We start from the raw sequence: 14,998 nt of genomic DNA, 5'->3' as shown, positions 1-14,998 counted from the left end.
AGGTGATGGAGAATCTAATGGTAGGGAATGAACCAAGTAATCGATTTGTTTGACATAGTTAAAGGAATAAATCAAGGGGTTTCTTACCTTCTTTTGTTTACAATTTGTGATAAGGTATTTGAGCACCTTGTTTCCGTAAAATTACCCAAGTCACAACAACACTTTCTACGTAGCATTTTTGCATGTGATTCATTGAGTATTCTGACTGTTTATGATTTCTCAGAGTTCTTTTCTTGCTCTTTCCAGACTCAATATGTCATCAACCGTATCTTCTTTCATCTAAACATTGATGATCTGTTTGTATGGAACAAATTATTACCTTTTGATATCAGAACAGTGCAACTGCTTAGCTATGTAAAAATCATTTGAGTTTTGGTTTACTTATTAAACTTATTAATTACACAACTCTTCTTCATATTCAGTAAGAACTGTTGATTTTCTTTAGGTAAAATATTTGAAAGAAAACCAATACTCATAAGAGTGTCATTCTTATTTATGTTGGATACGACCATTAAGGTTTAAGAGACTTACAAAGGCTTGTAAACAAAACACTCTTTTTAAAATTGTAAAAATTATATTAACACATGAATGAATGAATGCAAATCCTTCTTTATTCACATGCTGAAAGTTTTCTGAAGATGGTAGGCCTAACATAAAGATACTGTTTACCTAATCTTTACTAACCATTGTATAATTTCGTGAATAACTGAAAGTACAATCAAAATAAACTTTTTTACAGATTTGACTATGGGGAGAAGTTTTGGATAATCAAGAGGAACATGTTTACATGCACTTGTGGTGCTGAGAAATGCAAATACTCGGAGACTACGATTGAAAAGACGTTGGCCAACTACCACAAGAAACTTAAACAAGAGGAAAAGGAAAACTTATAATGACCCAGGCTATAATTGTTAGCCAAATTTCTTAGTCACACTCTAGAGTTGCTCATATTTTATGTTAGGCCTACCTCCCTTTGTTTCAACAGCGCAGACTAGTGAGACATGTGGAAAATCTCTAAACTGTAATATGTCTGACTTTTTTAGTTAAAAAATCATATATAACAACAGTTGGTTTTACACTCAAGGCTGGTAATTACTGCAGTGGTTGTCGGAGGGGTAAATTCGTACATATTTTCCTCACCAAGTATAACGTTTGGTTTTGTTTTTGAAATATGTTTCATCAATCAATATTGCACAAGTGAATAGCCTGTTTTAGAGCTGCAACGACATAGTTAGTTTTTATTTTACAAAAATGCAACATGAAGCTAGAATTAATATCAAAGTTGTTTTAAACAAAGATTTTAAATTATCTTAAGTAGATTTAATTTATACCGTATGCATCACTTTACAAAATAATGCAGAGCATGTTTTGGTGATGTGTAAAAAGATTCAATCAACCTTGTAATATTAGTTAAGGTACATTTAATGACTTGACATGAAGCTTAGTCTAATTTTAAGCGACAGTATGATAAATAAGAGATGTGTTGAATTGCATTTTGTAGCACTGTTGTTGACTTGGACCATCTGGGGTTTTAGCATCATTAATAAAAATTGAGTGAAAATTGGTGATCATTAACAACTGAATGCAGTTTTGGACCATAAAACAATTTTCTTCAGATTAAACTGCGATACTAACTCTCTTATAGAAATTCAGAAGACAAGTTGTGAATAGAGCATGTTGAACTATTTTACGAATGCCAGGTGGTTAAATATTTTCTTTGTACATGGATGGTACGAAAAAGTGTCGAATGCAAGTGGAAGAAAGATATACTTTATGTTTATATACTACTAGCTAGCCTATTGTTCGTCATACATTTTGGTTTTTTTACTACTATGATCCTGCTGAAGTTGTGACTCACTATGGGCTAAAATCTGAGGTGAAGAAAACACTGAAACTATCAACACTTCTCAACCGAGAAAGGTGAGAAACTTTATTCTGTGTTGGTTTACTTTGTAAACCATTAGCCATGCTATTGCATCACGTTTTTGTAAGTGACTGGTCAAACATTGGACATGTAACTGTTTTAACGTAAATCTTTTTGTAAGACAAGAGCCATTAATTAATAGTTCAATAGCACAAGCAAGGCATTGGGTCTAGAATCTATTGCTTGGAATCCAACCCGCGATATTCATTTCTTTTAAGATTAGTTTCAAAAGTCTGGTATTGTAAATATTGTCATGCAGAATGTTTTGGAAATGAGAATGAACTAGGTAATAAACTGATCTTACCTCTGTGAGGTATGAGACTAATAGGTTATACTATTATGAGACATAAGTCTAAGTTAAAGCATAGATAAAAAGCTTTGACTATTAATATAACTTCAATACTTCAGTATCCAATAGTCAATGATAAAACCATAGATGAAACATACTCCCTTAGTAGATTTGCCATCCTTATGGAACAGCTGAAGCCAATTATATTGTTAGTTCTGTACGTCCAACTGTAGGGGTTGTGTTTTGTTTACATTTTTTTTTCTTGTTATTTCAGTCACTTAAAACCTCATTTAACCAAATAAAACAATAAAATCGTAAACAATAACTGGTCACCTAGTTATAACCAAATAAATAGTAAAGCACGAATCATGAAATAATAGAAACAAAATTTTGTCTACCCTAGCGATTCTATGAGTGTGGACGTACATGAACTAGACATGAAAAACGAGCTTCAAAATTTACAATGGGATGAGGAGTCTACTTGTGTTGCTTAGTCTATGATAAAGATAAAACATACCCTTAGCGGATTTCTCATCCTTATGGATCAGCTGAAGACAATTTTATTATTCACTTTGGTGCACTGTAGAGGTCGTGTTTTGTTAACAATTTGTTTCTTATTATTTCAGTAATTTAAAACCTCATTAACCAAATAAAACGATTCAATCATGAAATCAACCCTAAAATAATATAGGTAAACAAGATTATGTCAACACTAGCCATCAGTGTCAAAGGACGTGAACTAGACACGTAAAATGGGCTTCAAAATTTACAATGGGATGAGAAGTCTACTTGTGTTGGTTAGTCTATGGTTAAATATACCAGAAGGGTAAAAATCTAGATTCATTGTAATTTGCCAGGGTCGTATTTTAGATAAGAACATTAATATAATTCCATTCAAACACACACCCTTCATTCACATTCAGATTCAAATACACACATGTGTGCGTCTGTCTTACCAGTGGTGCACCATCACTGTGTTTTGGTTTCATCAATGCAATTTGCACATTTTTGTTAGTCGACTGCCTATTTATAGAGTTCTGGTTAGAACTGTGTGTTATCAGCACCGCTCAGAAGAAAAGCCAAAAAGCTTTTATTTAAATTTTGTTAGTGAATATTTTAAAGTGTTTTGTTATATATTTTTTTAGTGTAAAGTTTTATCGGTACCACAGGTGTTCAGTTGTAGTTTTAGCATATTATTTTAGATTTTTGTTTGTTTCTTTGGTCTAGTTTGTGTTATTGTTAAACCACCCTGTGCTTTGTTCTGTTTTATTGCAGAATACTGCAAACTGTAATATATGTAGATAAGCTTGATGTGCATTTTGATGAGTTTGACCTATAGCAATGGTAAACATTAAACGAGTTTGATGAAGATAGTGTAGTATATAAAACTGTATTAGTTTTCATTCAAGCAGTTTGCGTTTGTCTGCAAAATTTAACTTTTCAAACTAGTTTGGTAACAAATTTAATTCCTTGGCTGTTAACATAATACCAAATTGTAAAAAAACTAATAATTATTTTAGTGAATCTTAAAAATTATTTTGCTCTTTAAATGCAACTAAATATATTATTCCAAGTATCAGTACTGTATGCTTATGCATTTACTTCTTTTAAATGGTTCTAACTTGTAAAATAATCCCATTCTAAATGTTTCAAGAGAAGTAAAGATCTATGTGCTGTGGCACTAACAAATTATGTAAAATTAAATGCTTTGTATTTTAATCTGTAATTTAAATTTGACTTGGTTCCTATTGAGTAGGGTTGTACCGTAAAATATAAGTTACTTTTGCCAGACAAAGCCAATTGCTTGTTAATGCAAATATTAGTGTTGTGTAGGGTATTGTATTTTTTTTGTATTTTAAAATATGTATTGTGCATTTTTATTTATTACATAATTGAATTTATAGAAATAAATTTCTTTTCCATGCTTGAGATATTTATTTTTCCTACAGTCACCTGACAAAGTGCACAGATTATAGTACAGAAAGCCTTACTTTGACGCACAGCTTTTACTTTGGCGCACACCAGTTTGAAAATAAGTTTGCAACACTTAAAGATATTATGACTACAATCAGCTGGTGCAGACATTTCGTTCAATGTTTGGATTTAATCTAACCTAAAAACGTGTTGTACAGTGTCTGAAAGACTAATTATTTCTATGATTTATTTATTTATTTTAACTGTAGTTAAAATATAATGTGTAACAGGAGTGCAAACTGCCTTTGCAACACTCGCCTACGGTTTGTGCGTAAACATTCTCTCGTGTGCAGAAAAGTGCCACTTTGCACACTAGTTACACAAATTACTATTCCTTGTACAAAACCTTTTTTTATAAATACTGTATAACCAGTTTTTATGAATTGTAAAGGAAACACTTTCCACGGATCTCAACAGAAACACATTGTGAATCTGTAAATGTTATTTAATGTTTACAGTTTAGCCTACAGTCAATAGTAAAATAAAAATAAGAATTTTAGCAAGGAAACTCTGTTTTAATGGTTAAGAGAAATAAAGAATTGTATCTCCCTTTATAATAAGATGAAAGTAATAATGCTTCTTAAAAGTAAAACTATGGCCAAATGTAAAGTTAAGAATCTGCAAGAGAGAAAGTTCTAAGGATGTTTAAAGTTGGATCTTTTCTGTGAATCAAAGCTTCTGCATTCCTTGTGAAATTTTGAGTATTCTTATATAAACTTTCCCACTGTGATTTTACTTCATCAACTCTAAAACCTGAAATATTCATCTCCAAGTAAACTTGATATATAAAACTGTGATTTGAAAAATGATGTTAAAAATTAAACCACATGTTAAATTCTGTGAATGTGGTTCGTATTGTAAAGTGGTGTATTTGTAATAGTTCATACAGGTAAGGCCTAATGTATGAAGCCGCCTACTATTATTTTTGATAGATAAATTATCAAAATACATTTTTTATTAACCTTTCTAGTGCTTCTCTAGGTCAAACTGCAACTTTGAACCATCGAGCATTAAAATATACGGTATCAGCAAACTGACACATCCTTTCTTCTATTAGCTTGTTAACAACCCTTTGAATGGGTAAGCAGTGGTAGTAACTGTGTTATTTAATGGGGAAAATCACATAAAATGTTTTAACCTTTGAACATTTTTTTTACAGTGTTTGGGGCTGTGGGCTGTACCATATTGTCTAGAGTTAAAAGGGTCATATACTAAATTTGAACTAAAATTGGTCCGGCTGTTTTTGTAAAAATCCAATTTAATACAACAAGGATATTGTCCTGTCTCCTCTGACGTTTTCATGTAAACTTTATTGTTCCACATGTTATTGTCGAGTAAAATCTCCACTTTCAGGTGCGTAGTTGGAAATGCTATTCAAACTTTTCAGAAATTTTCCACAAAATATAAAATACATCGAGTACCCTAACATACGGGTTCTAACTATTTGTTTGAACATAGATGCACATGTTCAGTATTAACTCACTATACCGATTTCCTGTATTATATTTAAACCAATTTATTTTTGATAAAAATCTATTGTTCAGTAAAAAAATTGATCAACAAAAGAACACATCAACATTTTATCCATACATTATGCATGCATTCTGTTCATATTCATGCATTTTAAACATATCTTCTGTGATAATAATATTGTTTCCAAATGTTCAAAAAGTTTTAAAATACAGGGTATCTATAACAAATTTATAAAACTTATCTTTCCTTTTAACTCATCTAGTGTTGTGAGTTGTGATAGCATACTGGAGTTGTCAAGAAGTTCAATAATATCTTAGAATTTAATACCCCCGCCGCAGCAAACCTGCCGACTAAGCGAATTTCCATTCGTCTGAATTGATTTTCAATTAAATATATTTTAATAACATTAGGTTTAACAAGTACCTAGGTTTGCTGCTACAAGGAAACTAATAAAGTGTGTTTTTGAGTAAAATATTGATAGCTTAGTACAAAATAAATAAATTTGCCAAGTTTGCAAAAAATATATCCATAAACAAAGAAACTACAACATTTGACAATATTCTCCATAAGAATAACATGGGAATTTTAAATTTAAATTTTTTTTAATTTTCTCCGTTACTAATAATCGAACAAAAATACTTATACATACTAAATTAATTTTTTTTTTAAGCTCTTTAAAAAGGTCTAAAGAGAAATTGGGAAATTTTGTGTTTAGAGGGTCAAAAGTGAGAAAAACCAATTTTTACCCCATAAAACTCCCCGTAAAGCCCCATTCCCATTGTCCGATCATGCTGGTTCGCGAACTCATTCAAGTTTATCCCGCTTTACACCTTTAAACCAAATTTCATCGAAATCGGACAAAAATTACTCAAGTTATCGCGTTCACGGACGTATATATATAAAAAATTGAACGAATGGTGTTTTTGGCCTCTGGGGACATCAAAATGAAAAAGTAAATCGGTCCCGGGTCTAGGTCTTACCGTGCCACCTACGGTAATAGCTACTTCCCTATAGGGAAATTCGCTAAAAGTGGCACAGAATTTAATGCAAAAGAAAGTTTTTATAAATTCAAGAGATAGCATTGGATGCAAACTAATTTTGAATTATTAACATCAAAAACACATATTTTGAACAATAGATTTCTTATACATATGAAAAACATTAGACAAATATTCTAGTTAAAATCATAATTTTAAACTATAATATAAATACTACAGTAGAGGTCGGTCAGTGGTTGAAAACTCTACCAAAAATATGTAATTTTCACCCCACACACTGTAAATAAAACATGTGATTGGAATTTCTTCCATTTGTTTTGATTTTCTGTTCACATTTCGTTGTTTTTTTGTCACCAGCATGGCAACCCATAATGCCCATGTTTATTTAGATTCATTTTCTTTGCTTATTTTTTAGCCTGCTTTCATTTATAAAGGGATTCTGCACACCTGCAGGAAAATATCTTTCCAACAGTATGCATAGATTTACCCTACGATGCGCACAAGTTGAGAAAAACGGTTCAAGAAACATGCTTGCCTATTAATATATAGGAGGATTATGGGGGAAAATATATTTTAATCTTTAATAATTTTTTTGGCAAGTTAAAAGTTGAACTGATAATGGTTCCCTTTAAGTTAAATTACCCTATCATGTGAAGTGTTTGTTATTTTAAAACACATGTTCGAATACATGGAAGAGGTTAAATACAGGAAGTAGTCATCAGGTTACAGGCTCGGCTCCTACAAAAAAACTGGGCACAAATTCATAAAATAACCATAACTAACTGAGGCACTTAACCTGCATTTTCCTATGGTCCCGAATAAATTGAAATAAGAGATTTTAAATGCTTAATACCCTCAATTTTGCTCTAAAATTTCAACATCCAGGACCATCCGTATGTTGGTCATTTCCAACAAACCCCCCTGCTGACCCTTATGAATATCATGAAATGAAATGAAATGAAATGAAATGAAATGAAATGCTTTATTTCCGTGAACATGATACATGTATGGAAAAAGTCAAATAAACTAATACTAGGTTATTTGATATTAATTATCATATTTGATACTAGGTTATCAGCACCCCCAAAAGAAAATCCAGGCTAGGCCCTTGACTGGGCATTGTACTCCTTATTACCTTATTACCTCCTCCTTGGTTTGATACCAGCACACGGCAGCACAAGCTGGATAGGCTGCGTCAATATTTACAATTTACATAAAAATAAAACTGTACTCTAACAATAACCTGGAATTATTGCCATTTCCCAGTTAAGTTCCTCAGAAAATATAGATTTGAAACCATGACTTTTACAGCTTCATAAATACACGTCACGGAATAACATGTACTACATAAATAACACATTCGACTTAAAATATTGCAATCAGACTTTTAAACCTATTACTTCTATTTCTAAAACAGGGTGTCAAAAAATGTTAAGTGGGCAGTGGACTATGCATGGACATATACTCCAAACAGTGCATAAATGGTTAAGCCATATTGAAGTGTTGATGTAATCTAATTATGTCATTACTGTGACTCGATATAATCAGTTGTACCAACATGACAACACAATCTGGGTCCTCAACAAACTTCAACTCTGGTAGACGTGAATAGATCAATGCATTGAACAAGAATAGTGGGCAGAATTACTTATTCATAATGAAAACAAAGTATATGACTTACCGTTCATTACGCTGAAAAATGTGCACTATTCAAGTACCTACTCAAAATTTGTATTAATTACTTAAGCTCCTCAGACACATAACTGGTAAGCTGAGTGGTCGATGCTCGTCTTGCTGGTTCGATCATGTGAAAATTCAGTAGCTTTTTGAATCAGCTGTTCTTGCTCATTGTTGATCTTCCAATACATAATCCTGGCTAAAGCACTAGCCAATCTTGGGAAAAATATATTTTCTGAACATTCTTGCCATCAAGACTGATTGTAAAAATTTATAATAGGTTACATACCTTTGTCCGTCTTCAGACTTATAAATAATGGTCTGGTGATTTCTAGCCCTTATCAATAAATAAACACATATCGACACAACGTTTACATAAAAAAAATAAACATTTTAATAAAACGGTGGTCCAACCACATTATCACGATGGATGTTGAGATAAACTGACACAGGCTGCATGGCGAACACGCCAGCAGCAGTCGGATTTCGGATTTTCTTCTGTCGGATTTCATGAACTAATTTGATGTTGGATTTTAAAATGGGTCTCATGACCCGAAAATTTTAATCCCCAGACTACCGTTTATAAGACTTAAGTCGGACAATGTGCATAACCTATTATAACAAATATACTCAGTTCATGCACTTAATTCCACAATTCACTATGACCTAATGAAGTAGTCATTCGATTTTTATGGACCACCTGTTTTACATTTTAGTGTTTCTCCATATTCTTCGTATTACATTATTTGTTGTGTTGGTAACACTGTTTTGAAATGTATTTTTTTAACATTGGCGACTTCCCACTTCAAACCTAGACGAAATGCTTCTATATGGATCCATTACCATGCAATGTGACTTAGTTATCTAAACGAATCTAGTGTTCATAAAATATACTTTTATTTTATAAGTAAACTCTGTTGTAGTTTACTTATAAAAGAACATATAGGTAGTTGAATAATCCGTTCACAGAGTGTGATGATGTAATAGCTCTACTTATTTCTGTTGTTACTTAAGAAAACATTTGGTGAATTCAACATACATTTGTAATTTATATCAGAGCACTCTGTTGGAGGCTAATTTGAATGCACATCATATTATTTTATTCTAAAAATGACTACACAATGTGAGTGTTAAATTATATTTTTTATGGAAGCCACCGAAGACAGATTATAGGACGAAGGATCAACAGGTGCGGGCCGGGAGGTTGCTTAGCAACATCAGCTGGTCCTATAAATAGTCCTCCCAGCAACAGCCTCCATGATCGATAGTCTACCGTATTCATCATGTTATCCATGCATCTTGTCATGGAGCCAACGGTGCAGAAATTTACTCTTTATAAAATTGGTATAAAAATAAACAAAAAGTAAAAGTAAAAAGTATTAAATTTATTTTACAGAATTTGCTAAATTGCTGGCTTGCTGTATTATAAAAAATAACTCCCGGCAATAACTGACAATATTAAAGATATTATTTCCCTTTGCAGTATATTCAAGTCTACTAGACCAAGAGATAACATTATATCAGGTGTTCAAGATGATAGGACCTTCGTAGGCCTACTCAAAGTTCATACATATTGGTATGGCTTAGCATGCAAACCTGTTTTTCCAAATAGTCAATGTATTAAGCCTGATGAGAAGCAAAGTGGTATACTGTAGGTAAACGTCACTTAATTAATTGTTCCAATTATAAGTAGTTACAAATAATATACAACAAATAAGGAGTGCAATGCTCTACCTGTGTTGGTTATTGTTTCGGCCACAAGCCAAAGTTGATTTTACAAATTCATCTGATTGGAAAATGTGACCTAATATTAAAATTGTCTACTAGCACATACAATGGTGAGGTCCGCCATCAAACTGACGTCGTCATTTTTTGACACCACCCCGTGTGACTTCTCTTTATAGGATAAATAAAGGATATCGCCTACAGGCAAAAACGCCTCAGTTTGTGAACTAAGAAAGAAATAGTGAAGCCTCTTTCAAAATTTAAACAAAATTTAAAAATCAAATCTTCACACATGAAATTGAAATGGAAATAGAATTTAGTTGGGAACGTAGAGAAAGGCTTAAATGATTGTCCATCTTGGTTCATCAGTTGAGGCGTTTTCCCCAGTAGACGATGTCCTTTATTGAACAGGTCACTGCATGTAATTTCATAGATTACATATACTCCCTTTTGAGTTTTGATACGCATGCTTACACTATTTAAAGTCCATGGTATTATGTGCTTAGTTACTAATAAAACCAGTTTATATCGCACCCAGAAACTTCAATTGAACGACCGAACGAAACTACGGATGCAGGTTGATGGAGAACTAAAACACACGAAAAATTGAATAAGATTAATTAACAATCAATAAAGCATGATAAAACAAGCAAATGTGTTCAAATGGAGGATATATACCTTATTTTGGAATGATGCTACAAATACAAATGTTCGCTAACAATACTTTGATAGCCTATTCCTCATATGCCTTTTCTGTTATCAAATGGAATTTTGAAACGGTAACTTAGCCTATACAGCAAGTTTGGTTAGTTAGTTGGTTATGTTAGGTTAGTTTAGAATAGTTTCATGTCCTAATCCAATATATAGGCTATTATTTTTGCCTAAACAAGGTTAGTTCTTAATTTTTAATTTAATTGCGTTTAAGATATTAAAACAGAAGGAATACCAATCGTGAAGTAAAACAAAAATATCGATATATCGAAAATAAATCATCGATAGTAATGAATGTTCCCTTTAACAGGAAAGTACCGTAAAATCTAATTTTATGTCACCAATTTCAAATATCCTATCCAAGATTGGCGAAAATCACATGTTAATAGTATTCGTGTTTATTTTCATATGGGACCTAAACACATTTAAATTGTACACAACTACCAAAACTATTACTTTGACTATATTATTTTTTGATTTTCTTAATTTTTCATCAACCTTTTCGCAATGAGTGGTGACACAGGCGAATCTCATGGGAAAGACGTCGAATTACAACAAATGAAAAATACATTTATACAAATCAACGTGGAAGGTATTGAAGAAATGATCAAACTTTGGAACGAAATATACGGACCAATGAGTGTCTCTGACGATCGCTTTACCAAACTCATAGATGACGTAAAAGCATTCTGGGAACAACAGTTAGAATGTCAAAATGAAAGGAAAAAGAATCTCTCAAAAAGTATTGAAAAAGCTGGCAAAGATGCGCTGAAACTGGAAAAGGCTTTAGGACTAGAGGCAGAAGTGCAAAATTTAGCTTGTGACAAAGACGATCCATTGGTGGTCTTAGAAGATAAGATTTGGAAAATCCTAACCACCTATCAGGAAATAAGAGAAAAACGCTTGGAAGAATATAATCATCTTCAGAAAAAGGAAAGAGAACTTTGTGTAAAATTAAGTTTGAAATCCCAAAGAGAAGAAAGACTCTCGTTTAAAAAAGTTGCCAACTCTAAGCAAGATGACATTTTCATTCCTGGAATTGATCAAATAAATACACTCAAGGAACGTATTGATTTGTTAGAAAAGCAAAATGAGCAACTGAAATATGACTTTGAGACATACAAAGATAAACTACGATTGCTAGTTGAAAAGTGCAAATTTAAGCCCAATAAAGAGATCGAACAATATTTCAGTTCTGAAAAAGAAGATTATCCTATTACGACTAAACGTCTAAATCAGCTTATAGCTACTACAAACCATTATCAAAAAATGCAAGAAGAATTAGTACACGAGGCTGATCACCTGCGGAATGAGGTTGCTTCTTTGAGTAAGAAAATGTTTCTAAATACAGATGAAATTGAAACATTTCTTAGCGAAAATAATGGATTTGATAACAATACAATTGATAACTTAAAGAAAAAACTGAAAAATTTAAAAGATGACAGAAAGAAAAATCTGAAAGATCTCATAATAAGCCAGCGTAAAGTTTTAAATGATCTATGGGATAAATGCTGCTATTCAGAGGGAGACAGAGCACAATTCAAGGCCTATCAATCCAACCACTGGAGTGAAGAAGTATTAAGTTTTCATGAAATGGAAATTGAGAAGCTACAGAGGTTTTACGAAGAAAACAAAAAAATATTCCAACTCTCAAGTAAATATGACGAGCTGTGGATGAGATTGCTACATCTAGAGGAGTTGGCTTCGAATAAAGATCGTTTGTTCAACAATCGAGGCGGCTGTTTGCTGAAGGAAGAAAAGGAACGAAGACTCATACAGAAAAAAGTTCCATCTATAAAAACAGAGCTCACTACGCTATTGAATACGTACAAAAATACAACGGGGAAAGATTTTATGCTTTTTGGGAAATCTTTACAAAGTAAAATTGAAGAAAAGGAAGATGAAAGAGAAAAGACTAAAGAGACAGAAAGATTAATGAGGAAGACAGTCAATAAAGAAAATATGTTTCTAGAATCAAGGCTTGGATTCAAGCAATCTTTTTCAGACAAACGAAGGCTGTTGACCCCCCAACATCCTAATAACTACCCAAGAGTTATGAAAACTGCCCATTCAACTCCTCGAATATCCAGATCAGCTTCTACATTATCTGGGTCTACAGTTTCAGAAAGTACTTGGACAAGGGTGTTAAGAGAAAACAAATTAAATGGAAACTCATCAATCACCTCTTTTCAAACAAAATCTCACGATAGCAAAGTAGCCCGAAGACTTCAATGTGGCACTCCCTGCACTGTGATAAACAAATTCTCAAACAACTCGCAAACCAGTTTAACTTACGAATCGTTCAAAGAAAACATTAAGTCCGCCTCAAAACACAATCAAACTTTAGTTCAACCAAACAGAGTTTTGCGACCAAGGAACGGAAATAAGGCATGTAGTGAAAAGAAGAACTGCACTCCCGTTACAAAGATGACTTTGAAAAGTTCAACCAGCTCCAAGATTCCTCGTCCTACTACACCAATCGTGCCTAACATAGCTACTAGAACCACAAATAGTAGAAGAAAACTTCCCATCATATTTTAATTATTATCAGTTTTTTGTTTACTTTTCATGTTCAGTTTAAAGTTTCTCATGTATTTTCATTCGTTTTGCTTATTTTAAAACTCATAATTCATGTGTTACTATAGTACGTTGTTCTTCATGTTGTAAACTTATATTTTTAAAGTAAAGGGATTTTTACTGTACGAAAATGTTTATATCATTTACAAAAAGGCAAGGATTCAGAAGTCAGAAGTCAGTGCTTTTAGTGAATTTACCAGCGATTATGAGCTATTATCGTGGGTCTCATTGATCATAGTAAGGCATAGACTTGGAGCCAACTTTTCTCGTGTTGATGTTTCCAGAGACCAAAAAAAACCTGTGAACTCCTTTAAATAAAAGTTACAGTACTTACACGTTTGTAGGCTACGGAATTTCAAAAAAATCGGATGATTTGTACTAGAATTATCGTGCTAACAGATATAACTTATATCCAACGTATTTGTCAAATTAAATTCTGGCAAATTCACTGATGGGTGGTACGCGACTATACATTCCGAGAAGGTGGCACATGATACCTGGAAGGGACCTTGTCATAGAAATAGTGGGAATTAAATGGAACAAAACTTAATTGTTTGTATATTTCTACTTATCACTCACTATCTACTTACACTATCTACTTATCAGGTTAAGTGTAAAAAAGGGCCATGTGGCCCTAACTTTGCCTGAAAAATAGACGATTTTTTATTTAATTTCATCACTGAATTCCAAGGAATCGCAGGTTGGAACCAAAACATGCCAACCTATAATTTTTAATAAACTAGTTTACCTTGTGGTTGCCAGATTCTTGAAATGAGTATATCTTGCTCGATGTACATTTCGCTACATGTGTAGCATCGTCAGGAGCACAGTTTGTCACATTAGGCTACTTAACACAAACACTATTTACAAATATTTACATTTTCGGTCGGATGACGATTTACGGTACGTAAAGTCATAGGAACACAGCGCGCGAACGCGTGCGCGGACCGGAGGCACTACATGTGTCACTATTTGACTGACAACTGGCTTGAGGAGCTTTGTTTGGGGAGGTTCGGTCAGGGGATGGGGGTGAGTTTACGATGTTAGAGCTTTCTCTTCTTGGACTGCGACGTTGCCAAGTCTCTGCGCTGTTGCCACATTGATCTTCTAGATGGTTTATAAGTTTGAAAATTATTGAATTGTTGTAATCTTCTTTTTTGTTTAACAGGGTGTCTGCATTTGAACTATGGGTATGTTTATATATATGTGGTAGCTTTCTTGGACTTTCGCTATTGACTTAGAATTTGTGCGTTTGAGGATTGTTAATGATTCTGGAAATGAGATGTGGTGATTCTGATTACTTTTCAGGTGTTTGGCGACTAATGATTCTGGATTGGCGTGGTGGCTGGCATTATGTTCTTTGAATCGCTGTTTAAATGATCTGTTTAAATGATCCGTAAATCGTCATCCGACCGAAAATGTAAATATTTGTAAATAGTGTTTGTGTTAAGTAGCCTAATGTGACAAACTGTGCTCCTGACGATGCTACACATGTAGCGAAATGTACATCGAGCAAGATATACTCATTTCAAGAATCTGGCAACCACAAGGTAAACTAGTTTATTAATAATTTGTTCTTGAAGCTGGAATAATACACAACCTATAATTTTTCTTCAACACCCTTCATTGAAGAAAGAAAGTGAGATAGAA

The 14,998-nt window shown here is 33.0% G+C and overlaps 2 protein-coding genes across 3 annotated transcripts in view; both read left to right on the top strand.

Moving 5' to 3' along the window:
* Positions 1-1,320, top strand: part of LOC128992279 (histone-lysine N-methyltransferase EHMT2-like) — a 30,866-nt gene extending 29,546 nt beyond the window's left edge. For both annotated transcript variants that reach the window (XM_054415770.1, XM_054415769.1), the window contains exon 20: positions 740-1,320. In XM_054415770.1, coding sequence (XP_054271745.1) covers positions 740-893 — 154 coding nt within the window. In that variant the 3' untranslated portion in view covers positions 894-1,320. The remainder of the gene's footprint in view (positions 1-739) is intronic.
* Positions 1,321-11,278: 9,958 nt separating this feature from the next.
* Positions 11,279-13,312, top strand: LOC128991769 (protein regulator of cytokinesis 1-like). The gene has a single exon (XM_054414951.1). The coding sequence runs from the start codon at positions 11,279-11,281 to the stop codon at positions 13,310-13,312; it is 2,034 nt and encodes a 677-aa protein (XP_054270926.1).
* The last annotated feature ends 1,686 nt before the right edge of the window (positions 13,313-14,998 follow it).

This window comes from Macrosteles quadrilineatus, unplaced genomic scaffold, assembly GCF_028750875.1.
Source record: "Macrosteles quadrilineatus isolate MER2022 unplaced genomic scaffold, UCM_ALF_1.0 Scaffold_4__1_contigs__length_99947679, whole genome shotgun sequence".
Taxonomy (NCBI): domain Eukaryota; kingdom Metazoa; phylum Arthropoda; class Insecta; order Hemiptera; family Cicadellidae; genus Macrosteles; species Macrosteles quadrilineatus.
This window is presented reverse-complemented; position numbering and strand designations above follow the sequence as displayed.